This window comes from Grus americana, chromosome 5 (assembly GCF_028858705.1).
Source record: "Grus americana isolate bGruAme1 chromosome 5, bGruAme1.mat, whole genome shotgun sequence".
NCBI lineage: Eukaryota > Metazoa > Chordata > Aves > Gruiformes > Gruidae > Grus > Grus americana.
Genome location: NC_072856.1, coordinates 66,700,813 through 66,726,900, shown reverse-complemented (window position 1 = coordinate 66,726,900; position 26,088 = coordinate 66,700,813). Strand labels below are relative to the sequence as shown.

The following is a 26,088-nucleotide window of genomic DNA, read 5'->3' as shown; positions in this document are numbered from 1 at the left end:
AGTTAAATGTCCACATTGACCCGTGTCATGTTGTGTTCACGGTGGAAGGAGCATCATGGAAACCTTCTCAGTGAAATAGCTGTGGCTGCAGCACCGCCAGATCGTTTCATCCCTCCCCTCAAACAAAGCCTTGCAGCTCCTGGGATGTTTTCGTGAAATATAAATAAAAATTGGGCAAACAGCAGTCTTATTCTGAAGGAACAATGTTGCTCTTTGTTTTGAGGTCCTGAAGCATTTTGTGGGTATATGAGAAGCAAAATGTGAAGCTGGTTATAAAAGAAAGACAAGCCGGCTGCCTTTACATGCCAGCCGCGGGCAGCACTGAAACACAATGAATTAATTCCGCGGTGAAAGGTGCATTTTAAGCCGGTGTTTCTGCCTTGTGAGTGCTCGTTACAGCTGGCAAAGATACAGGCAGTCAGCCGAGCGCTGGTACCGCTGCTCTGGTACAAGCTGTTAACTGGTGAGTCAGCTCTTCCAGTCCACTTTTTTTTTTTTTTTATTTGTTTGTAAAAAAAGAGGAGCTTCACTTTGCTTTGAATGTCTCTGCTCTAGATGCACAGATTTTTCCCGTCCTCCCTGACTCAGCCCCCAGCTCTCTCCTCCCTCCCCTTTGACGTTGGCACTTCAGGGCAGGATCAAAGTGGGTGAAATTAGAAAGGCTCCTCCTTACGGTGACTCATCGCTGGCTTTGGTCAAGTGCTTTGCACTGGGTGATGTGAAGAGCAGAAGGGGGAAGGGATGGATGTCTGCATTGCTCTTCCTGGGGCTTCTGCACCCAGGGCATGCAGCAGGGGTGGGGGGGACACATATCTCCTCATCCTTGCTTCACAGCCAAGCTATCGTAGTTTTCCGTTCATCGTACTTTAAAGGCAAAGCAAAATATGTCAGTTTTTACCCAGGGAGAATCTGAGCTCTGATCAGATCAATTAAATTGTTTTTTCTTTTATTTGCTGCAGAGAGTTTGAAGCGATGAGCAGCCAGGTGTTTCCCCAGGCTCCCACAGGGCAGAGACTTGTGGCCAGCCAAAGCCAGGGCTGGATTTTTACACCTCAAGCATTGCACATAAATTTTCTTTTTTTAAATCCTGGGGACATTTTCCCTGTGAGGAGCTTGATAGCGTAACAGGCTCTTGCTCTTCAGTGTGAGGGGTGCATGCAGCAAGAGGGGCTGCCCCATACGGATGTTTTGTCTGATGCTGGTTTCCAGGAATGGACTCCATGCCCCTGTAGCTCCTGAGGTTCATAAGAGAGCTGAGAACCAGGCCAAACCTCAGACCGAACCACAACCTTTTTCATCTTTAAAAAAAAAAAAAAAAGTCTTGGGAGAGCTGCACAAGCTCTGTGAAACCTGGATTTGTGCAAGAAGCCAATTTGTTGTGGAAGGGATTACCTGGGGGGCAGGATGGCTCTTCCCACCCGCCCCAGATGCCTATGAACATCTTAACAAAGAAGGGAAAATAATTATTTCATGGCTGGCAGGTGCACAGATTCAGCCCATTAGCCTGCAGTGCCTGTGGTCCTGAGCAGTCCTGGATGCCTTTGGCTGGGACATGGAGGAGGATCCAACATTCATCCCAAGAGGTGGGCTGAGCCCCCAGCATGGTGGGCCTCCCCCATGGCCTTGCTGTGATCTCAGGGCTTGTCCATGTGCAGCTGGGGGGGGGTCCATACAGTCACCCCAACCGGGAGTGTGTGGTGGCACACTCAGCCCCATCTGAAGCTGAAGAAGCCAACCTGGGGCCACCACGGAGGTTCTCCCCTCCCAACTCCTGTCTGCGCCAGGGAGAAGCATTGTTGATGGGTGCATTCGTCTGCTGCAGGTTCAAGGTGCAGAGTTTGGAAACACCAGTGCCAGCAGACGTGGACGTGACATTGCACACAACCTTCTCCCTCCAGCTCCTGGTCTTCTCTTTCTGCAGGGGCTCGGTGGTGCCTGGCAGGACTGGAGGCATCTCGGACACAAGGGGGTTTTGCAACATTTTTACGCAACATTTTGCTAAGAGCAGCAGCAGATCGTGATGATGACACTCATTCATAGCGCTTAAATGTGTATAAAAGCAAAACTTTCCTTAAAACTCCTTTTTTTCCAGGCATTGCGTTTCCTCTTTCTACGTGGAAATTACATTATTGGCCAGTGCGGTTCCAGCATTTATTTTTATTTTGAACATTTCCATGTCTGCTGTGGGACAGGAAGCAATGGTAGCATCCAAAGATAGGAACCAGTTTGTTTTATCTTTACTTTGGCCGTGTTCAGTTTTGCTGAGCACATCTTGGCCGAGCTCCAGGATGCTGGACCAAGCCCACCATATTCAGAGAGAAGTGAATAATTACTACTTTGCGGTGGTAACGCGGGGAGGAACGAAAAAGTGTTTGCAAAACGCTTTGAAGATAATGACACCCCCCCCGGATTTTGCGAGCGGTGGCGTTACAGAGCACGCTCTAGATAGCTCGTTAATGCTCGTTGATTAGAGGACAGGACAAGAAACACCGTTTCTAACGACGCCCGATTTGGACTTCCTTTAAGAAGGGAGTGGTGAAAGGGAGGGCTTAGCCAAAAATAAACGAGCATCTCAAAGGCAGATGGTCCTATTCACAGACCTAAAATTACACCAGCGGAGGGCCAGGCAGGATGAAAGGAATTAGCATCTGGTGGCAAAGGGAGGGCAGCGTCACCGCGCGGGGTGGGTGACCAGATGGCCTGGGCTCTGTCGGATGTCCTCCTGCCGGCGGTTGCAACCTTTCCCCTCTTGCAGACCTCTATATATTTATTTTATTTTTTTCCCCGGGGAGGTGCGGATTCCTCCGGAGCAGATGTAGGCTCGCTGGCAGGAGGTTCGCGTCTCCCAGTTCCCTTTTATGGATCTCTTAACACCCCGCTGCTGCGGCCACTTCAAGCTGGAGTGAGTGAGCGAGCGCCGAGGAGCCGTCGGCTCGGGCTGGGACCTTTCAGCGGCGCAGCGCTGCAGTTAATCCCCGGGATAGGTACGCCAGCCCCGGCGGCGGGGGGCAAGCCCGTAAAGGTTCAAGCACCCGGTTTCTCAGTGAATGCTCAGCCCGTCACCCAATTTCTGCGGACTCTTTGTGTCATCCTAGCCGAAATGAAGCGCGGTGAGCCGTTGGTTGCGGCCGCTCCGGATGCTTGGGGCACTGTCCTCCTGCATCCCGGGCGGATGCTCGCCAGCTCTTCCCCAGAGCAGCGTTTTGGGGTGCGGAGGGGCCAACGCTTGCTTCAAGGGTTGTTTTCCCTTCAAAGCCTTTTATAGAGCTGTGCTGTGAATCCCATCAGCAGCCCGATCTAGGTTAAAATGACCTTTTTTAGTTTATTCCCCCCCTTCCCGATGTTATTTTTAGCCAGGAGGAGGCCGATGACCTGGTTCACGGCACAACCCCACAAACGGTTGCGTTGGAGGGGGAGGGACGCGGAGCCTTGTGCTGGTGCTGGTGTAAGGGGAACCCCCGGCACCCCATCCCCTGCCTTAACCCTGCACCGCAAGTGCATTTCTACGACGTGGCTTCAGATAATACCTGAAAAGTCCTAACGTTTAAAAGCACTGTTGCAATGCAAGAACTAAGATTTAAAATCCCTCTCCTCCTCCTCGCGTAGATGGGGGAATTTGGGGAGGGACTGGATTTGGTCCAAGGTTTGTAAACGTTAATTCTCCAATATATCGTAGCGTTCTGCAAAGGACAGGGCAGAAATCTCTGGAAGAAGTCGCTGACTGGTGGGGGTTTGCCTTCCTACGTAGCCACATTTATTTTTATTTTACTTTTGAGCTAGTATTCCAGGAAAGCCCATTAAAAGCTGGCAGCCGCCTGCTAGCGAGCAGCTTGCTGGAGCTGAGCGCCGACGTGTGATGCCGGAGGAGCCGTGCCGACGGTTGGGGATGACTGATGGCGCGAGGTGTCGGTGGAAAGGAGGGGAAAAGGGGGATGTTCTCACTCCGCTGAACTTCCTTCCTTTGTGTTTCCTATTAAGCCAAGGGAACCGCGCTGATGCGGCTGCTTTTGCAGCCTTCCAAGCTCCGATTTAATTGTGGATGATTTCATCCTGGCCTTTTTTATGTTGAAGCCAGTGGCCTGCGTCATGCAGCAGTGAATTTAGGCAGATTTTATTTGCATGTGAGTCATTGAGCTTTTCCAGCTGAATGTCACCAACTTGGAATTTTTGTCTGATTTTGTTGTTGTTTTTGTCTCTTGGTGTTTTTCCACCGCGCTTTTTCCGTACCTCTCGTCGCCTGCACTCCCCCATCCCCTCTGCAACACCCCCACCCCCCCCCAAAAAAAAAATAATAGGAAAAGGCTAAATGTGAGTTTGAGTTGGCAGTGTGAAAGGACGGGATTATGAACGTTGGGGGTGGCGGGGGGGGGGAAGGATGCTTTATGTCGCTGGGAGGGAAGGACCGAAGCCAAGTCAAATTGAGGGCTCTAATTTGGGAGCGGTGTTATTACAGGTCAGAGGGAGTCAGTTACTGGCTAAATTGGGAGAGCTGTCACATGCGGGAGCTGTAAATGCTGCTCACATGGCGGGGGCACACAGGCTGTCGGACTGCTCGGTTTGATTTTGTTGACAATGCTTTAAAAAAAATTAAAAAAAAGAAAATAAATCTGTTGATTTTTCCCTCAAAATACAGGCTCCGTAGTAGTGGCCCTCTGCCTCCGCTGCCCGCTCGTCCCAGCCCTCGCCTGCCCTTTGCACAGAGAAGTTTATAAATAGAGCAACTCCTCCATTATGTGCAGCTTCGGTCTCTTTATTTTTATACTGGAATCTGTTCAATGATTAACAGTTTAAACCATGTGCTGTATATCAATACCTTACATACCCTTCATAACTTATTTTTAGTATTATTTTTTTTCCCCCCTTCTAAATCCTTTACCCATGTTAGGCAACACAGTTATGACATTCAGATAATTTTTTATTAATTTTTTTTTTTTTTTGCCTTTGAAGAAACTTATCTGCATTTCAATTGAGCTTTTGCTAAAAGGCTTTTTGCAATTGAAATTAAGAAGTCAGAGGAGTATTTCCTCCGTGCCTGTGGTTGTGCCTGTAGTCTCCTTGCTGAAAGCAAGGAAGATTTGGGCGTTTTTATGGGTTAGACTCAAAGAAGATATACAGAAATCGCGTGTTTTATTTCTTTGGCTTCCTGCGTCCTAGGAAATTCCACTGAAAGTCTGGATTTGAGGGCGTGCGGAGGCATATGAGCAATTTAACCCCAGCATAAGTGAAAGCAGGCAGTGAACTCATTTCCCACCTGTAGCCCCGTGTCCCAGAAGCAGCAAAACCAGCAGCGTTTTGCTGTTGCTGAGCTCACGAACTCCGAGAAGTGACGGGACTTCTGGAAGTAATCTGCAGCCCCCTGTTTAATTATACTTTTAATCCTTGCTGACCCATCCCGTCGCCGTGGGCCAAGCTGCCTCTGCAGGCCGGCTAAGCTCAGCTAACTTTGCACAACAGCCAACAAAAGCCACTTGACCCAGGATCTCGTCGGCATATCTTTGTCCATCAGACCTGGCACGGCTGCTTTGATATTTCTGTCTCCTCGTTGCACGCCCAAGGGCTGATGGATTCCCCTCCGCTCCTCCCGTTACGGCCTGAGGGCAGCAGCTCTCCCCAGGACAGCATTTTGGTGTCCTTTCTGCAGTGCTAGCGTTCTTCCACCCACCCTGTATGGATGGTGCTCCTGCCTTCTGCTGCTCTCCTGCACCAGTGGGAAGAGGTGGAGAAACACCTCACCTGATGGTGTCCACACTGTCGATGGTGCTATCACAGTTTTGCACGCTCTCTGTTGTCAGGTGGGACGCAGGCACTGTTTTCCTGCACTTTCAAAAGACCATCCTCCCCATCTGAGGCTTGGGAGCATGATGCCCCTGATGCCCAGGAGCTTCTGTGCTCCAGCAAGTAAAGAGAAACCGGCGCTGTGAGTCCTTGTCCGGTGTCAGGCTGGCTTCACTCTTCAGGACAGCTTTTGTAGGAGATTGGTTGGTTTGTCTACCAAGGATTTGTCCTCCTGGGCTTTGGGTGAGAAGCAAGGAGATGGTACCTCGTCCTTGCTGATGCCCCATCTGTCTCTGAGCTCTTATTTCTGATGCTGAATGGTTTCCCACGTTTTTCTGTCCAAGCGCTCAGCGCTCGGACAGAACTGGTGGGATTTTCACTCTTGTTTCACACCTGTTGGCACCGCTGTCATCAGTGTAGTCATCACTCCATGAGACAGTGCTAGTTTGACTGCGGCTTGTGAAATCAGTGAAGCAAATTCACCTTTCCCAAGGTGTTCTCCACACCAGTGCCGGTCACGTCACGTTGAGGAGCTCAGATGCATGCCGTCGTACATGTGGCTGGTGGAGGTTCCCTTGGCACCTGTGGTGCTTTTGATAAGGTTTCCCAGTCTTTGCTCTGAGTCAGTGGGATGCTCTCAACCCTGCAAAGCTCCGCACTAAATTAAAAGTCATGTTGCTAGGGAGTATTGTGATAATACATGGTATTATGCTCCATAGCAAAAGTGTGCAACAGATCCAGCCTAGAAAACAAAGCCATAAAACCTCCCATCAGATGCATGGTATGAAAATTGAGTGTACTTCAGCTTGGTATTAAATATGTCATGGAAAAAGATTCCCGCTCCTTCTGAATTTCCTGAAAGTCTGCTTTGGGCTGAAAACCGTAGTGGCTGCAGCCAATTTAGAGAAGGAAAAATCTCCGCTCTTGTTGCTGTCTGCAGAAGCACGCTTAATGATCGTGCCATGCGATTCTCCAGTGCTAAAAATATATTGCTTCTGAGTTTGTACAAACAGCCTCCTAATAACTGGAGCTCTGGCAAGCTCGCAAGGTAGAGGGGGAAAATAGTGTCAAAAATGTGAAAATCTTTTTTCTACTCACTCTGCAGCACAGTAGAGCCGGGCTCTTCTGTCCTTGCAGATCTCAGCATGAATTAAGGGATGTTTTGTTGAGGGATCTCCCAATTTGTTCTGCTTCTGACCAAAATAATGGGCATTTTGCTCCCTTTTGAGTTTACAATTCGGATGGAGAGCGCTGAGCTCCCTACCCTGCTGCTCTGTCTGCTGGTGGGGTTTCATCAGCCTGTTTGGGGTGATGGGATGAGAAGATCTGATCAAGGGTTGTCTTTCAGTGCCAAAATTCCCAACTCTTGCTAATGCTTTCCTTGCTGTGGGATCAAGAAGTGCAGTCCCAGCTTGAGATGCTCAGCCTGGAGACATCCTTTTCAGTCATTTCTTCCACACAAGGAAGGGACTGATCCTACAGAATGGACACTTGACGAGGCTGCTGTTGCTTTGGAGACCTTGATGGAGAGGGGAGCTGCCAGTAATAAACAGCTGGACTTGCTGTCCAAGGAGAACTGCCTTTAAAAGGGCAATGTGTTGAGTAGGGCTCATGTCCTATCCCCCACAGGGTTTTTTTTGTGGGGGGGAGTGGTTGTTTTTTTTCCCCTAGAAGCTGCATGTCATATGGTCGCCTTCTCCTTAGCCTGACTTCCCAAGAAGAGTTGCAAGAAATTGGCTGTTCTTCAGAAGTGAAGTGCATTGAAGATGCAGCAGTCAACTCCCCAGTGCTCATCCACATCCACCTCACCTCTGCATCAAGCTACCTTTGTTTCAGAGCACTGCCCAGCAGGAACACACCTTGTATGAAGCACAGAAAATAAGGCCAACGATGGGCAACGTGCCTCTTGCAACCCAGCTCTGCCGGCAAACCTGTCCATGCCGCCTTGGCAATGGGTGTTGAAGAACTTGTCCGTTACATGCAGGGGGATGCTGGGTGCAGTTGCAAGAAGGTTGTGTCTTTTGGAAAGAACTGTTTTCAGTGGTTAAATTCGCACTGTTACGTTTAACAGTCAAAAGGACATTGAGTAGGTCATTTACATGGAGCTTCTTAATCTCGGTCATTGAAGATGGAGAAGATGCTCCTTCGTGAAGTCCTCTATGCTCCTGTCAGTGCTGAATCCTGCAGTATAATCAGAAACACTTGGCTTTTGATGGCTGTATGGCTCTTACCTGTGATTTTCCAAGGAACCAGTATGGCCTGCAGCGGGGACTTCCCCGGCCGCCTCTTTTTGCGGGACGTGCTGTGCCTATTGCTCCATTTTTATGGCATCTCTTCCCTGCCTCTGCACTGGTCTGTTCACCTCCGCTCCTGCTCGGAGCTTCTCTGCAGCAACCGCTCGGGTGGAAAAGAAACATTAGCAAAGTACTTAATGTATTTTTAGCCTCTTAGAATGTGATGTAGCTGCTGGAAACACGGAGGAGAGCCAGCACCATGTGAACCGATAGGTTGCAACACATCACCGGCAAATTTTCCGTCTAGCGCTGGTGCTCCTTGGCACCATCGCGGAGCCGGAGTGTGAGGTGGGTCGTGGGTGATGGAAAAGGGAGGTTCTGCACGTGCCTTGAGTGATAGAAGGCTCAGATGGCCGTCTGTCTGTCCTCTTCTTATGGGTGCTGATGAACAAAAGGTCCTTCTGTCCTTCAAAGGGTTCATCTGCACTTAAATCTGCACAGAAGCTGACCAGCTAGGGAAAGGGGCAATTGGGCAATTGCCTTTTTATGTCTCTTTATGGTCTGAAGATGCTGGGACAGATGCTTGGACCCAGAGGTTCATAGCTGTTGGGGTGGGTGCTCCGGAAGGGAAAGCGCAGAGCTCCGATTGCCACGAATAGCAGTCCCCAGACCCTCCTGGTGTCCAGGGTTTGTTTGCAAACCTTCTGCCTTTTCCCAGCTCCTAAGCTTGTTATGGGGAAAGAGCTTGGCCACTACCCTTAAATTTCTCCCCAAGTCGGGCTGTTAGAACTGCATGGGAGGGAGCGAAAGCAAAAAGCCAGCTGAGAGGTTTTCTTGGTTTTTCCTCTGTCAAATCCTGTGTTATCCACCGGGATGAGCGGTTTCAGGGAGCTGGGAAGAAGCGATCCCCAGGATGCAGAGCTGGCCTCTCCCAGCCGCTGCAGCACGGAGATGCGGGAGATGCCAGGAAGCCACGGGTGCCGGATCCAGCAGGCGCTGATGCTGTTTGGCACGGCTCCCATTGCCTTCAGACATATAGGCTTAGGTCCTCCCGCTCCGTGCTGAGGTCAGCTCTAGCGCAGGCATAAATTCAAACCCACTTGAACGTAGCAGGGGGTTTGCACACCACGCTGCAGCTTCTCAGCCCGTAGGCGTGCTCAGAGACATCACCGGTGTCTTCTTGGCTGTGTTAGCCGCGTTTTTGCATCGATTTGGGTGAGACGAGGAGCAGGATTCAGGTTCACCGGCATTTGGGTGTCAGCTTGCATCATCCGTCTTGTGCAATTGGCAGGTCTGCAATAGCCTTTATCGTTGAGATTTTTTTTCTTTTAATTAGCGTCGGTTGCAATAACGAAAAGGCACACGCTGAAATTCTTATTATTTGGCCTCTCGTGGAGGGAGAAGGCTGCCAGGTTTAATGGCGAGGGTATTGATGTGCTCTGGATGGGGTACAGAGAAGGTTTCCAACAGGGTTCTCACTTTGTTTTCTTTAATGTTGGTCTTTTGAGTGAGGCTGATTTAGGAAGAGAATGATGTAAATTCACCCAAACAAAATATTGTGAATGGGTCGGCGTGCAGGTGCTAATTACTGCAAATAATAATTGAAATCCCTTCATCCGGAAACATGCTGCAGTTCACCTTTGATCGAGCTGCTGCGGCCGGAGCCAGGGCAGAGGTTTGTGTCCGCAGCAGCGTTGCAGAGAAGATTTGTTGAATGGGTGGTGGGGAGTTGGACCATCTCACAGACCAGTAAATCCAGTTGCAGGAAGGCTGGGACTGGCAGCAACCTGCCCTTGGTCGATATGCGTGGTGCAAATTCAGACTTGTCGTTGAAAAATCTTAATTTTTTGTTCCGCTTTAACTTCACTGCAGACCACCCTGCGTGAGATGGGGTATGGTCTGTCCACCCCACTCCTGCTTTTCACCAAGCCGAATAAGACCCGGTTCATGCGGCTGCTGGAAGTCACGGAGCCGGCAGAAGTGTTGCTGTGGGCTCAGGTTTAATGAACATAGAGCCATGACCTGTTAGAGACAGGACATTTAGAATCTGCTAAGCTTAACAGAAACAAGAGTAGAAGGTGATTTGAGTGCAGAGTCCTGAGTACCTTCACTTGAGGAAATGCAGGACATCAGGGAGCACTTTAATTCAGACCAGAATTTATCCTGAAGCCAAATAAATTTAAGCTTAAACACATAAATTCAACTGGAAATGAAAGCAAACTGAAGCATTTAGGACACGCTGGAACAAACAGCCAGTAAACGTAGGGTTGGGGTTTGTCTCTTGGTGGCCATTCACTGGGAGATGACATTTTGGCCAGAGATTGTTGGGCTGCGTTCATATGCGTGGTCAGGTTTCTTGACCCCTTTTGCCCTGGTGAAGACACCCATGCAGCTGTCTTAGGTGTTAGATACTGGGGCTGACTCTGGTGATGACCTCGGTTACCACCAATTTTGGTGATTTTGTTGGAAGTGCAGCATGTTGCATGCAGCTATGGAGGAACTGGTGGGTAGCGGTGTGCTGCTGGGTCTTTACACAGCAGGAGGAGTCCAGGCGCTGTTTTTTCTATCTCTGCTGAAAGAGTGGGTGCCTCCATATAGCTCTGCCCATCACCCAGAGCCACTGCTGCATTCGTAATCCAGGAAACGGTGAACAATGGGAAGCTCTTGTGGGAGCTGCTGAGGAAGGCCTCCTGCAAAACCTTCCTGCAAACCCAGAAATAGCCATCACTTGCATGGCTCGCTTGAAGCACAGATTGAATTTCTGGTTTGCTGTTGGCAGCCCAAGACATGAAAACCTCGGTGTCGTCCGTCCCTAGCAAGACTTGGTTACCGGCCAGGAGCACCTGGTTCTTCCCTCCAATCCCTAATCCTGCAGCACGTCACTTTGCAAGGTCAGGGTTCCCAGCCTAAATTTTTGGTACAAATTCCTGGTTGTTCTCCCTGAGTACATCTGAGAGTGCCGGTCCATTCAGCCCTGCTGTGAAGGTGCTGTTTGGTGGGTGCCCTTCAGAGGTACGCACCTAACTCTTAGTCTTTTCTTGCTTGGACAAATTATCTGAATGGGCTTTTGAGAACTTTTTATGGAAAATGTTGTTAAACTGAAAACAAGGGCATAATAAAACAGTAATTTAAGAGCAATTTACTGACAACTGGAGCCCTTAAATGCACTGACTTATCATTGTGGAGCAATGATACTAAGCCTGCTATTTGAACATACTCTGTCACTCGGAAAATCCTTGGGCAGTTTTTAAAACACTTCCAATCTTTAATTGCTGTCCTTGTTACTCATGATAAGCTGCTGTCTAGTTCATAAATTACACAGCATTCATCTCGCCTGCTTCGTCAAAACCCCAATCAACACATTTGTCTACTTCACTTGTGAAACGCGATAAGTCATACATGACAACAGGAGGATAAACCAATTTTCTGCTTTCAAAATGAAAAAGTTTATCTTGGTTGGGATGGGTTGGTTTGGGGGTCTTTGTAAGCATTTGAGAGGTATCCCGCATTGCCGTTGTTCCTTGGAGACATCTCACCTGGTGGGACACGCGCGTTGGTGTGCCTGTGCTGACAGCTGCCCTCGGCCGTCCTTCGGGGCAGGGTTGGTGTTTTCAAGGTGGAGACCAGAGGTATGTTTGCAAAAATCAAAAATAAAAGAAAAAAACAGGCAGTTAGCTACTTCAGCGTTTCCAAATGCTGGCACCAGATGATTTTCCTGGCGTCCACAGGACCTGTGCGTATCCCTGCCGTTGTCCATCCAGGCTGGCTTTACCTTCGGAAAACTGCGACTGTTCCCGGTACATCATTAACAGGCTCAGGAGCTCCACGTGCCTCGCTGGCGGTTGAAATAACCCAGTCATCTATCAGGAGGCAGGGTCAAAGTAGAGGCAAGAAGGTCCTTCACGCAGTTGCGGCGTTAGAGGTGGATCCGTCACCACCGGACGTGAAGGCAATTAACAGGAATCCAGAAGTGATTAAGCAGATTCATGACAGAGAAATCTGTTGAGTGCTTATTCAATTGACTAACATCATCTCTTTCTCAAGCCAAAAAGCCCCTGGTTTGGGGCTGATACTGGACCTGTTCCTAGCGCAGCACAGGTTTCAGCCTTGGAAGCAGGACCCGGCTATACTTGGTGCTATATTTACATGCAGACACTCTGCGTATGCATCAGCTCTGCTGTATAGCGGCAAAATTGTATTGGTTCAGTAATCCTGCGTTAGAAGGTAGTTTTACATCCCACCTTCGTTCATCCTCTCACCCAAAAAAGAGTCCTTTAATAAAAACTGGGATTTTACTTTTTTTTTTTTACTGTTTCAGGGGCGCTGGCAGCTCCCATCCTTTCCCGGTACAGGGGTCACAGGCCTGGGACAGGGCTGGCTCCTCAGGATGCTCATGGTTGGTTGTTATTTTAGCTCATCTCCAAAAGGAGATGTCGGTGCAATGACAGCAACGGGCAGGACAGGGATTTGGGGGAGTTTCAAAGCAGCGAGGTGGAGTTTCTAGCTTTGGGGCTTTCTCTCTGCTCAGATTTGCCTGCTGCAAATACCGACAGTCTCGCCATCCCTTAGAGCAGCGAAAGCCTGGTGATGGGAAGCATCCGGCGTCCGCGAAGCAGCACCCGGGGGAACTAACGAGGCTGTAATGTGATTAGTGCCTGTGACCCCGTACACCCCTGCAGGTAGCACGCTGGGGCCCTGGGACGTGGGAGCCTAAAACCGGGACACGTCCTAACCGCAGCTGACCTGGGGGGGTTGTTCTGGCAATAAAGGGTGAGACATCCCAGGTGTCCGGGAGTGCGTGGCAGCAGGTAGGGAGCTGAAGTGGGGGCTCCTGTGTTTGGGGAGAGGGTGGAGAGGGACTTTGGGGGGGTCACCAGCCCCTCTCCCCTGCCCAGAGGCACTCCAGCTTTCCTCCTCACACGCCGCCCACTCCAGATCCCTCTGTTTTCTGGCAGATAGGATTAAGCCTGACCTTCCGCCCCATCTCAGAGAGAACCAAACCTCTTTCGGATCTAATTATTTTCCATTTTTGTTTAATTGTGCACATCCTGCTGCTGGCTGAGAAGGAGAGCGGCTCCTGCCCGGGCTGGGGCAGGGAAGGCCCCCGGCCCCTTGCCCACCATGGGCTTTCAGATCAATGCTCCATCTTTTTGGGGTTGTGATTTCAAATGTTCAAATCTCTTGGAGGTCCAAGGCAAGTTTCCCAAGAAGCAGCTCTAGAACCATCCCGTGTTTCTCCAGTGGTGACCTTCACACTCGGTCCTCGTCCCTGTGTGAGGAAGAGGAGTCTGGCCACAGCCGCCTGCCTCCCCCCATCCTCCTCCTCCTCCTCCTCTCCTGTACCCAGTTTGCACCGGGCTTTGCTTCTTCTGCATGTAGTTTGCTACATAATCCCTATGTAAAAATTCCATTTTTTTAACGATCTTTTGATTTCTCAGTTTATCTGAGCTGCTGCAAAATCCCGCAGCCTCTCCCCACAGACGGTGCCAGGCCGGGGGTTGGCTGTGCCAGCCGCGAGACCTGCCGAATGGCCCCGATGGCAATGACAAAACGTGGGGGTGATAAGGGAAGGGGTGAAATCCCTCTGCGGGAGGAGGGGAGAAAAGAAGATGGGTTTTCACCTCCCAGGCAGCTGGCCAAGAAGCAGGAGAGAGAGGGGGCAGATAAATCAGATTAAGCGTGACACAGAGCTTTGCCTGCAGCAGAACTACATCTGTATGTGGAAAACAGGGAGATGCTCTGGTCGGCAAATGCTCAGGCTTCAGTTCGTACAAGAGAGAGGTGTGAGAAGTGTGCCCCGTGTGCAGGAGGCGTTGTGCACAACCAGTAGTGTTTCAAAATCGAGTAACCTGGCCAAGCAATTCGGGCACGGTAGGTGCTAAAGGGCATCGTACTGTGTCCATGTCTGGCATCCTGGTGCTGGCGGTCCCTGCGTTGGAGGTGGTCGCAGGAGAGGTGGTGAACAGTGACGTGTGTCAAGCCTCAGCTGGTGCCATCCTTGCAGCACAGATCTGCCTCCATCGGCTTTACAAATAATGATCCAGACTCATGTTGACTTCTGCACTGTCCGGACTTACAGAAAAAATAGTAGTAGCAATGAGAAATAATAACGAGACGGGTCCGTGGCCAAGACCACGTGTTTCAGGGGAAGGCAAAGCTGTATGGGCTGTTCTCACGGAGAAGGTGTTATCCCTAATTCCCACTGGCAAGGGAAGATGAGGAAAGCAGGGATGGGAACCCACCTACTGCAAAGAAAAATTATTTAGATGCAGTGTCCCACCTAAGGGCTGCCAAAAGCAAAGGGTCCTTAAGGCTTTCCTCTTGCTTTATGAGCCAGTAACTACGTGTGATTGTTCTGGGGAAAGCAGCAGAGCTGCTCCAAAGTGTTTTGAGGTTGCTCCTGTCCAGAATACCCTACACTCAGTGGGTAGAGCCTGGCTCGGGGTGGAGAGGTTGCGTTTGGATCTCCCAAAGAGTGGCTTCAGTCCCACTGTGCTTTTGGCAAAACACGTCAGTGAGCTGGAAGGGCTCAGGATGGTGAATTATGACCCAAGATAAAAGTTGCTTTGCATTGCATCAGAAGGTGTCTGTCACGTACCTGCTGTGGAGTGGACCTTGTGTTCTGCTACGCTCGTGTATTTTTTACAATTTCACTTAGGTTGAGCGTTGCTTTTCCAAATCCCGTTCTTTAGCACCAAAACAGCCTCACAGCATCTCCACGGGAATGGGAGGGCACTGAGCGTGCTGAACCTCACTTCTGCTGCAGATGAAACGGTTCCTTCTCTACCAGAGGCATGCCACACCGTGTCCCTTGTGCCTCTTGACGCAGCGGCACGAGGTGACTTGGGCATGCCGGCGGCTGGGTTGGGAAGCAGCTCTGGAGGAGGGGTGGGTCTGTGGAGAAGTAAATACCTCTGCGGAAAGTTCCAGTGAGAGCTGTCGGCGTTTCCAGCAAGCCATCTAGTGGCTTCCTATTAAAACGGTTGCAAGCCTTAAAACTGGGAAGGCGAAGCTGGAGGGGTGAGTGCTGCTCACCACTGCAGTCGTGTCGAGGAACCAATGTGCAGGGTTTGGCCCTAAGTGGGAAAAGGCCCTACTGTAATAACTCTCCTCTGGGTGGTGGGGTGGTGCAAGGGTTGGGTTAGCTGCTGGAAGGCAGCGTGGGTCTTCCCGAAAGCAAACCTGATGAGTGATCCTACAGATGGATGTCCAGATCTTCATTTCATTGGTGGGGGTTTGGTTACCCTAGCTCAAAAATACGTGAAAGGTGTAGGGATAATCAATGATTGAGACCAACTTCCTCTCCAGTGTGGATAGGAGACAGCAGACAGAGAGGGGAGAATGTAAAATTTGGGGTTTTTTTTAATGAGATGAAAACTCAGGGCATTTCCCTTGGTGAAGTTTTGGGCAGCAGGTTGAAAGCAGGCAGAAGGATGGACTTTTTCACCAGCCAGTTCAGTTGTGGCACCCTTAGGCACAACGTGCTACGGGGACTGAAAGTTTGAAAGCTTCACAGAGGTGTTGGGTAAGCGCTGGAGAAGAGACTGACCTGGGCCTGGGAAGCATCAGTCGGGTCGTCTAGGTGGATCCTGAGCTATACTTGGCTGGTATTTGTATAAGCTGCGCATGAAAAACCTCCGGTGATGGAAATTTCACAACATCCACAGGCAATCTCTCCCTGCGCATCACTAGCCCTACCTGTAGAACGTAGTTTCTTCACGTCTGACTTATTCGTCTTTGCTGCAATTCAAACCTATTAACTACAATCCCCAGGAGACACAGAGAACAGCTTGTCCGCGTTGGTCTTCCACCTCTCAGACAGATGACAGCCCGGCCGGTGCATTTTTTTAACGCAATGTGGCATTTTGACTGACGTTCAGCCTGTGATGCTTCCTGACCCCAGGCTCTGCCGCTCCTGGTGCCGCACAGCGATTTGTTCCCACCTGCATGCAGATGTTTGCACCTACTTAATGCAGCTGGGTTTTTTCTGACTTTTCTCCAGATCTCAACATTGTTTGACTTTTAATCCAGTTTTCTGGAGTGTTTTCATTTCTCCTAGCGCGATACCTGCGCATTGAATTCATTTATCACATCACCCGTATCACCGATGACATACCGGGTAGTGTCACGGTCGGGACAGGTCTCCTTGCTCAGCGCATCCTCCCAGTCTGACGGTGAATCACCAGTAACGACTCTCTCCATCTGGTTTTCTGATGATTTGTGTGCCCACATTAGAGTAGTTTCGCCTGAGCGTGTTTCTCTGGTGTGCTGCTGAGGAAGCCATGTGCGGCAGCACCTAATGAATATCAAGATATACAGCTCTGACTGCTTCTCCAGCTATTCACAGGCCAGTTACTCTGTCGCAGAAGGAAATTAAATTGTTCTTGACAAATTGGTGTCGGCAGTCACTTATCATCTTGTTATCTTCTAAGTGCTTACAAATAGGTTGTTTCATTATTTGTTCCATCAGTTTTCCAGGAGTTTGAGTTAAGTGACCAGTTTGTAATTCCTTGGCTTTTCCTTTCGCATATTTTTAAAGCTAAACCCTGTGTTTGGTTTTTTTTCTCCCGGTCTTCTAAAACCTCTCCTGTCCGCCGAGAGCTGACAGAGGAACAATAGCTCTGTGCCTGCTTCAGCTGAGCCCTTCCCTCAATACCGTTGGGACGGTGTATCGCGCCGGGCTGGTGGATGGCCCAACACCCTGGTTTGGTTATTGCTCTCCTGCTGGGATGTTTTCTTTCCTTTGCCCTTTCTGGGTCCTTCGGGTGATAGCTCATTTGAATCTTGACCTTTTGCCCTTTTTCCAACCGGTGCTTTTAAAAGGTTAGGTTTATCCACGTAGAGGTTTTGCGTAGTATTTTGTGTAATCTGCAACGATACGGAAGATTTGGGCCAAATTGTGACTTTGATTAACATTAGGACAACAGCAGTGGAGCTACATGGCTGTAGGGTGGCTGCAATTTGGCTTTTTGAGTGATTTTCAGGAGTGTCTGGTAACTCTCGGTGTCCAATTCATCGTGCCTTGCCATGACCTGGGTTTTCGGAGAGCGGTGACCTCCTGCCTGGGGATGCTCACGCAGTGGCATCACGCATGCAGGCATTCCTCTGGCGTGTCACATTTACCCTGCGAGAGCCTATTTATTTCTTTATTAGCTCTGTTTGCTGATTTCTCAATTCTCTTCTTTTTTTTTTTTTATCTATTCCTTCAACAGGAATCATTAACCAATGGCAACAGGAATCCAAGGATAAAGTGATTTCCCTATTGTTAACCCACCTGCCTTTACTGAAGCCCGGAAACATCGAGGCAAAAGTCGAATACATGAAACTCTTGCCTAAAATCCTGGCCCACTCGATCGAACACAACCAACACATCGAGGAGAGCAGGCAGCTGCTGTCCTACGCCTTGATACACCCTGCCACCTCCTTAGAGGACAGGAGTGCCCTGGCCATGTGGCTCAACCACCTGGAGGACCGTACGTCGGGTGGCTTCGGCAGCCAGAGCAGAGGTCGGTCAGATTCGGTGGACTACGGGCAGACGCACTACTATCACCAAAGACAAAACTCCGACGACAAACTCAACGGATGGCAAAACTCTCGAGACTCGGGCATAAGTGTCAGCGCTTCCAGCTGGCAGGACAAAAACCTGGCGTGCGAGAACGGCCATCTGCCCCTCTACTCCTCCTCCTCCGTCCCCACAACCATCAACACCATCGGCACTAGCACAAGCACCAGTAAGTACCCACGGGAAGCGCTGGGGACGGCCGCCCATGGCCACTCTTCACGGCACGGTCCCCCCCATCCCGCTAGGAAAACTGCTTTGCCATGCTTAGCAGAGGGGCTGGGTTCATCTGGGCCATAGAAAACTCCTTTCTTTTTTTTTTTTTTCCCCTCTTTCTTTCCCCTACCTGCTTTTTGATTTCCTGCCTGCCTTTTTTTTTTTTTTTTTTTCTTTCCCTCTCTATTCCTGTGGGATTTTAAAGACCTGGCAGCTAGAGAGGAGGGAAAAACAGCCAAGAAGCTGTAAGAGCAAGAAATGTGTGTGAGCAACAATCGAAGGCAGCCCCTTTTCTTTCATGTAGCTCCATCTAGGTTTGCAGTTCACATTTCAAAAGTTCCTAAAGCAAGGTGGTGAGCTGATGCTTCACGTCCAAAAGTGAGCTGAGGGACTTGAGGCAAGTCCAAAAGTGACCTGGGGACTTACCGGGAGGAAATGGGATTGGAGCCCCAAAGCGCAGGCATTGTTTTTGGAAGCAGGGCTGGGATCCACGATCTTCAGAGCGTATCTGAAAACGTTCCCTTGTATCTGCAGCGCATAGAGGTGTGAAGCTGGTGGTGATCAGGGGGTTTAGATGCGCAGTCCTCAGTGTTTTCCGGGAGAGCTGGGTAGCTCTTCCCCCGTGGAGGCTCTGCCAGGCTGTGACGGGAGCGGTGGATGGTGCAGAGCCCAACCCAAGGCTTGGACACTCATAGAGATGCTGCAGAGCACCGTGGCTGGAGATTTTTCACTGGTTTTGCGTGGAGATGTAGCGCAGCTATAACTACTTTTTAAAGCAGCTGTTGATGCCTGCGAGCCGTCTTTGGGAGAGGAGGAGCAAAGCATCTTCTCAGCAGGGTTCAGGAGCTCTTTTGCCCACCCACTCCCTCTGTGGAGGGCTGTCACGCCAGCCTTGCTGTCACCTGGGGTGACTGCCACCATCTCACCTGCAAGGCTGGACGTCCTCCCTCGTGTTGGGACGTTCAGCAGGTCTCTCTCAAAGATGCTTGGCGTTTCCCTAGGTACAAGGGAAGCAGAGAGCGCTTCGGGGAGGAGAGGCTTCTTGCGGCGAGGGCGCTGGCTTCTCTATCAGTGTGCGGAAAGCCACAATTAAATAGCTGAGAGCTTTAAAATGGTCATTTACGGCTTCTGGGTTTTTCCTTCTCCTGTAATAAGCGCTTTTTTTAGGTGGTGTTTCAAATCGAGAACGATATGGAACGCGGCTCTGGGTTTGTTGCTGTAGCACTGTGGTGCCTGTCTCTCCGTTGTCCATCCTTGCAGGCAGTGCTGCCTGCTCTGCTGCCTGGGGATTTAGCAGAAGGGTCTCAGCTTCTCCGCTGACTCTGAACATCATTCCCATCCCGTCCCCCATCTTTGAAGCCCTGGCTCCTGCTGCCGTGGGTCCCTGCGCTGTTTGGGGTGACCAAGCTGCATGGGAAAGGCTTAGCAAGGAGGCAGAGTGAGAAGAGTCACGAATGTATTTGCAATTGGTCTGTTAAACCTCTCCAGGCGTTATTTTTTGGGGGGTTCTTCCTTGTGGTTTTTGCATGCCTGGAAGTCCAGAGGCTTTGCAGTGGGAAGAGGTGGCTTCGGAAGGGGACTGCTTCCTCGCATCGAGAGCTGGGAGCAGGGAGGTCTGATGGGTGCAGCAGGTTAATCATTGATGGTGGCTGAAGCTCTACAAGAAGCGCTAGGTCTTGAAGGATGCTTTTCAAAAACCCTTTTGTGCTTCTTTGAGCCTTTCTGCACGCGCTTATCTTTTAGCAGAAGTAGTGACCCACCTCTTCCCCAACGAGGTCCCCGAGTATTAGCACAAGATGCCAAAATCGACGCAACAACCAAATTACTCAGCAGTGCCCGAGCTGCCGCACTGAGATTTCTCCTAAATTCTCCAGAATTAGGTGCGCGCAGCAGCGCAGAACTGGGACAGGAGCAGTTGGGGGTCTGCCAGCAGCCCTACACTTTACTCTGGTCTGTTGCTGGAAGACCACATCCCTCCTCCATCTCTGCCGCTCGCTATGCTGCAGTATCCCCTGCCGTAAGTCCCGGCACAGCAGCCATTGCCTGGTCCGGCCCTTCCCGGTTTCCCGCAGCAGCTGCTTTTCGTGGCACAGGGTCAGCTTGCTCCCATCGTCTTGCTCTGAGCTGCAAGGTTTATAGAGTCCCATATTCAGGGAACCTTTTCCCCGAGCATTGCGGTGGGGTCAGCATGTATTCCTGAGGCTGAGTAGCTTTGCAGAGGCATCTGAACACATCTTCAGCTCAGCCTAGTCCTAAATGTTAAGCCGTTGCGCCTCCTGCTCACGTATTTTGGCGGCAGCATGTTCAGACAACCTGCAGGCTGAGCTGGAGATGACCCGACCACGCTTGATGTGTTAGTTCATAAGCTTCCTTAATGCAATATTTGCTCGGACACAAGCCCAGTAAGTCCACAGACAGATGCTAAAAAATAAACACGGCTGTCAGCCTTTGTCCCAGCCCCTTGAGTCAATCAATACGTCCGTTAATCTCTTATTCCAAAGCAAAGCCCTCAAACCGTTACTGTTTGTTTAGGTTTTAGTTTTGTTATTTTTAAATTCTCCCTCTTACTTGGAGGTGTTTATCTGGGCAGGGGCTTTATCCAGCAACACCCTGCAGGGCCCGGCCTTCCCCGACCCATCCCCACAAAGGCACTGCCTGTTCCTGACGCCGAAATGGGGCAAAGTCTTTCCCGGAGGAGTAACCCAGTGGCGATCTTGCCTGAGGTACTTTTGTCTGGTTTTGTAGCATAATTAGGTGTAACTCTATTATGGTGTCAGGTTTGAAGCTCGCATGACAATTTGCATTGTGCCGTCCTTGGCTTTGACTCGACCCGTACCCAGGCTTTGAGATGTGGTTCAGGCTTGGTGCATCTCCAGCTCTCTCTTATTGGTGCTGGCTGGTGTTAGCCAAGGTTTGAGGAGATGTTGCTGGTGTTCTCCAGCCTCTGCAGGGCAAGTCTGGAGTGCTCTGAAGGCGTCACTCTGGATTTACCACAGTAATGGTGATCCAGGAGTGGGACCAGCGTCATAAGTGATGGGTTTGGGTCTGGAGCAATCTCACCCGAAGCGATGGAAGCTCGTGCCAGTAATGGCCTCTCTACTTTCTCAGCCCATCCCACAGAGCTTGACCTGCAACTTTAGACCAAGCTTTAGCGTGCCAGGAGTAAAGGTAGCCTCAGTGTGGGCTTGCCATCGCAGTTGGGCAGGAGGCCAGAGCTGCTCCAGGCACGGTGGGACGGGGTGAAGCCCAAAGCTCCAGCTCCACGTCCGAATCGGGCGGCGGTTGCAAAATGCCCAGGTTGCACAACGCCTTTGCAGTGGAGATGGGGCCTGGAAACTCTGAAAGGACAGAAAAAAAGCAGCTGGCTTTCAAAGCTGCAGACCAGCAGCTTCTGGGATGGGGGCTCGACTCCTTCCTTTCCCCTCTGTAAGTGGTTCCACTTGAGCACGATCTGATGCCATGCTGGTTTCCCTTCTCAAAATCAAGTCCAGCATAGCTTAACCCTGTATTCTCCGCCTGCTCGGAAGGGAGTACACACAGAGGCACGTCTGCCGTTAAATACGCTTGTCCAGCGCTGAGAAGGTGGGGCACAGGCACGCTGGTCTGAATTGGAGCGTAAGGTCTGTGAGCAAGAAAAGAACAAAGCACGAGGTTTGGAGGGTGGCGATAGTGGAGCCTGTTGAACCGCAGCTACGGAGGTAAGGATTCGGTTCCTGGCTCTGACACGCATCTGCTGGATGAGTGTCTTGGTCCTCTGCTCCCAGAATATAACCTGGCGATAACAGCATTACTTCTTTCATCAATGTATGGTGAGGTTTTCCTATGCTCTCACCTCTGGTGTAGTGCCAGGGCACTTAAACTCCCCATGGAGAGCAGGTTCCTGTGGGCAAGTCAACCTCCCACCTCTGCACAGGGACAGAAAACCTGGGTTTTACTGCAGGAGCAACAGTAATTTGCCCCAAACATTTGAATTAAGACCCAGATGTTGCAGGCTTTTTCTGGCAGAGGAGCAGGGACCTCCTTATGCCAGTACCTGCCCAGAAGAAGAGGCAGCTCAGTGCCAAGCGCAGGCAGCACTTCAGCCCGGGTGAGCATCTCCGGTTGTCACCCTGCCTGGGGACAGGAGCGCTGCCTGGCTTCTGCATGAGCTGCCATAAAGCAATGGCAGGTCAGGTTCCCCGGTGGGGGATGGCTCTGGAGAAGGTAGGGAACGCTTGATCTTACCTGGAGCCTTGTGTGTCTAGGAGTCCATCTCCTGTCCATCCTTCCAAAAAGAGGAGGAGGTCCCTGGGCTGGTAATGGTGGCATCTGAGTGCATGGCTGGTGGTCTTGCCCTTGGGTGAGCACCCGGTGTGTCCCTGGTCTGTGTGCCCTAGGTGCCTTTGGAGTGGCACCAGTGCCTGGAGGCATGGTGTGGGTGGCACCAGGGGACGAGGGGATGGTGTGCATCACAGATCAGTGATGGATAGATACCGTCAGAGACCTCGCAGAGCAGAAATCCCAGGCATTGGGGCTGGGTTTGTGCAGGAGAGGTGTTGCAAACTCTTTGGTATTTCAGTGTCCCTGTGCTGGCTGGATTCCTCTGACTGAACAGAGAGGTCCTTGGACCAGCAAAGCTGTTTGCCAGTGTGTGGCCACCCTTCTGCTTCTGAAGAAATGGGAAAGATGCCGGGTGCTCAGACCTGCTACACCCTTCCCATGGGAGTCTCTGCCAGAAAACCCATGTTGTTTGTCTACGAGGAGAGAGAGAAGGTGAGCGAGCAGTGCAATGCAGGAGAAATACCTATAAACCTCCATGTCCCAAAAAAGAAAAACATCTTATCTTGTCCTAGAGCTGAAGAGAAGGGTATATATCCACGTGCTTCCTTCCACGCACGCCAGAGGTTCATGGCTTTCCCCTTGCACCTGCCAGCTCTTGAGAAATGCTTACAGTTCAGTGATGCCAGGTGGCACCAGCAAGTCGTACTGGTGGTCAGACTCCCCATGCCACAAGAAACATCAGAGATACTGGTGGCAGCAGGGCATCCTGCAGAAGGCAGGACCATCCCATGGACTCATGTGAAGATCCCACCAGGGGCTGCTGGCTCTGGGGCAAGCCCAGTGCTGGCTGGTGGAGACCCTGCCGCCCTGGGAAGGGCTTTCTGTTGTGTTGCTCTTTCTCAGAAGAGACTCGATCCCAAGTGTTGCCATACAGGCAGATCTGCAGCTACTAAGCTGTATGTCCACATGCGTGTGCATGACGTGGCTGGCTGAATTTTGCCTACATTTGCCCCAATTATGGACTCAGTAGTGAGAGAGCAGATGAACAAGATGGTCATCAGGGAATTGAGGTGGAAGAAGTGACACCAAGAAAGCACATGTCATGGACGGAGCGTGAGTTTCCTGACTCTTGCTCCCCTACGCTGTTGTGCAACAGTTCACTTCCTACCACTGGAGATGACCCTGTCATTGTACCCAGTATCCAAACTGAGCTTGATAATGGGATAACTGCATATTTTCATCTGCAGGACCACCCTGATTTGTGCTGGGTTGATGGGCAGCTTGGAAGTACAACACTGTCCTCTGTGTAGATTTGCTACAATACCTGAAGGGGTTAGCGTGTCCTCGGCGTATGTTTGACTTACGCAGGGCGACACGTTTCCTCCCATGCAAAGTTAGCAAACACGCCCTTTTGCTTGCTCAAAAATAAAGAGTGCAAAAGTCTTAGTAAGGTTACAGCACTGAAGCAAACAAATGTACTGTTCTTGCCGGAGGGGATTAGCTTTGTACTTGGGAATTGTCTTCAGAAACTTGTTCCTCAGTTGGCCCCCTCGCACTCATCCTGACAGGTGGGGACATCGCCGATGTTGCTTGCTTTTTTTCTCTTTTAGTGATGGACTGAGAAAAGCTCGTTGGCCTTTATTACACTTGAACTTTTCAGCGGTGGTAGATGGGGGCATCCGTTGTCTTGCTCATGCCCTCTAGTGTTGCACGTAACCATCAGAGAACATTTCTAGGAGTTGCCTACTTTCCCAGGGTCCCATCGCTACAATATCTTGCTAATTCTGTAGCTTAAAAACAGAGTCGTCGTACAAAAAGATAACGTGTGAACAGAGCTGATTTCTCAAATCCATGCAGAATATGCACAAATACAACAGCAAACGGCACCAAAAGCAAGGACAACATAGAGTCAAAGAATCATTTAGATTGGAAAAGGCTTTTAAGATCATCGAGTCCAACCGTAATGTTCTACTCCAGCTCTGAACAGCAGATACAGATTTCCTGGCCCCTCTGTAAATCCAAAGCACTTGGTCCATGGGAGATACGGTCCACAGCTCTTTAGACCATCACTCAGCAAGCAAGGAGATGAACGGTCACCTGCCCTCAGCCTGGAAGCCATCAAGCATTGGAGATGGTAGCGGCAGTGGAGGACAAGAGCGATGGCCTTTTGGGGTGTCAGCAGTGCTGGAGGGAATCTGCTACTGCTCTTGGGTGGTCACTGCAGAGCTGTTTTATAGCCAACATACCTTCCTGCTGTTGAGGCTGCTCCATTTGCGATGTCCCTCACCCTCTGGTTAGAAGGAAGGTGTCCAAAATCAAACCAGAGCAAGCTGTGCCCATTCTGCGTGAGCAGGTGCTGGCCAGGATGTTTTTAGTTGATGGGCCAGCTGCGTGTGCTCATCCCACCATCATCCCAGCTCCTGGTCTCCAGGCAGGGTGGTCAGGTGAGGCATCCCACCCTGGGACCACAGCAGTCCCCAAGGTAGTCGTTGGCTCGTTGGGTGCAGGGAGGGAGACTGCTCCCCACAGGTCTGTGGGATCCAGGTGTGCCACAGCAAGATACAGGCTGGGTTTGTCTAAATGGAAAAGATCAGGGCAGCCTCATCATACAGTCCAAGCATCAAGCGATAGGACAGGAGGAAATGGCCTCAAGTTTTGCCAGAGGAGATTTAAATTGGAGATTAGGACCAATTTTTTCACTGAAAGGGCTGTCAAGCACTGGAACAGGCTGCCCAGGGAAGTGGTTGAGTCACCATCCCTGGAGGTATTTAAAAGACGTGTAGATGTGGTGCTTAGAGACATGGTTTAGTGGTGGACTTGGCAGTGTTAGGTTTACGGTTGGACTTGATGGTCTTAAAGGTCTTTTCCAGCCTAAATGAGTCTATGATTCTGTGATCTCTGCTGTGCACTTGCTCTTAAGGGCTCAAGGTGAAGATGCTTGAAGACATTTTGGGCAGGAAATTGGTCTCGCCCTACCTTGCGGCCTGTTACCTTTCAGCATCTGTGTTGCTGTGTTCAGTGTTTCCTAACCCAGTGTATGGAAGTGTCCTGATGGACTCTTGTACTTGAGCAGCAGTCAGAACCTGGTCTATCCTTGAGACTTCAGTTGAGCTGCCCCAGCGCTTTCTGTTCCTCCTTTGAGCCTGTTTTGGCACGTTCCCTTTGCCTCTTTGCTCCCAGAGGGTCTCTTGTCTCTGTGTCTTTGGCCAAAAAGGGGGGTGGCCAACAAAGGGCAACGTGGTGCTGAGGTCCCACCTGCAAGGCATCTCCATGAGGGTCTTAAACTGATGACAAAGCTTATCAGCCTACCTGTCATCTTCCCAAATATCACGCTCTGCACTGGAAGGTAAAAAAAGAGGGGATTCACATGAAGTAACCCACCAACCCTTGCAAGCACTTGGCTTTGGTCATTGTCCCCAGGCCATCATCTGAGAGAGTGGCTCTCCTGTTCCCATTCAGCTGGGACTTGCTGTTCACAGGTAGCATTGCTTGTAGGAGATGCACAACCACGCAGCCTTCGGGGCAGAAGAAGTTTCCTTCCTGCAGAGGATGGCTCTGGGGGGGCCGCGGTTGGCTTTGGGGAGATGTGGTTGGGTTTGGGGAGATGCGGTTGGCTTTGGGGAGATGGCGGTTGGCTTTGGGGAGATGCGGTTGGCTTTGGGGAGATGCGGTTAGCAAGCAGAGCTGATGTTACCCCAGGCATCAGACAGCACGTAGACAGAGATGAGGTCCTCCCCGCCGTGCCTGCTCTGCCCTCACGTGGGAGCAAGTGACGACGGGGGGCATATGTGCAGCCTGCAGCAGGCAGCGCTTTCGGGCTGCGTGCCGATCCTGCTGTGGGCAGGGTGTCGAGCGAGTGATGGATACCTGCTTGCCAAGCAGAGGGAGTAGGCAGGGAAACGAACACGTTTCCCACGGACGTGCTGCAGCGAGTGGGTTTTCGTGGGGGCGGCGGGCTGGATCTCGTGGTCCTGCCTCTGCTCGGCCCCTCCTCAGCCACGATGCTCGGAGGCAGAGATGTCACCGACGGGCGGAGGAGTCCTC

General features: G+C 50.8%; 1 protein-coding gene across 4 annotated transcripts in view; it reads left to right on the top strand.

Annotated features, from left to right (window-relative positions):
• SAMD4A (sterile alpha motif domain containing 4A) overlaps positions 1-26,088 on the top strand; it is a 107,387-nt gene that overhangs the window by 49,560 nt on the left and 31,739 nt on the right. For all 4 annotated transcript variants that reach the window (XM_054827856.1, XM_054827854.1, XM_054827855.1 and 1 more), the window contains exon 3: positions 17,222-17,740. In XM_054827856.1, the coding sequence (XP_054683831.1) occupies positions 17,222-17,740 (519 nt within the window). The remainder of the gene's footprint in view (positions 1-17,221; positions 17,741-26,088) is intronic.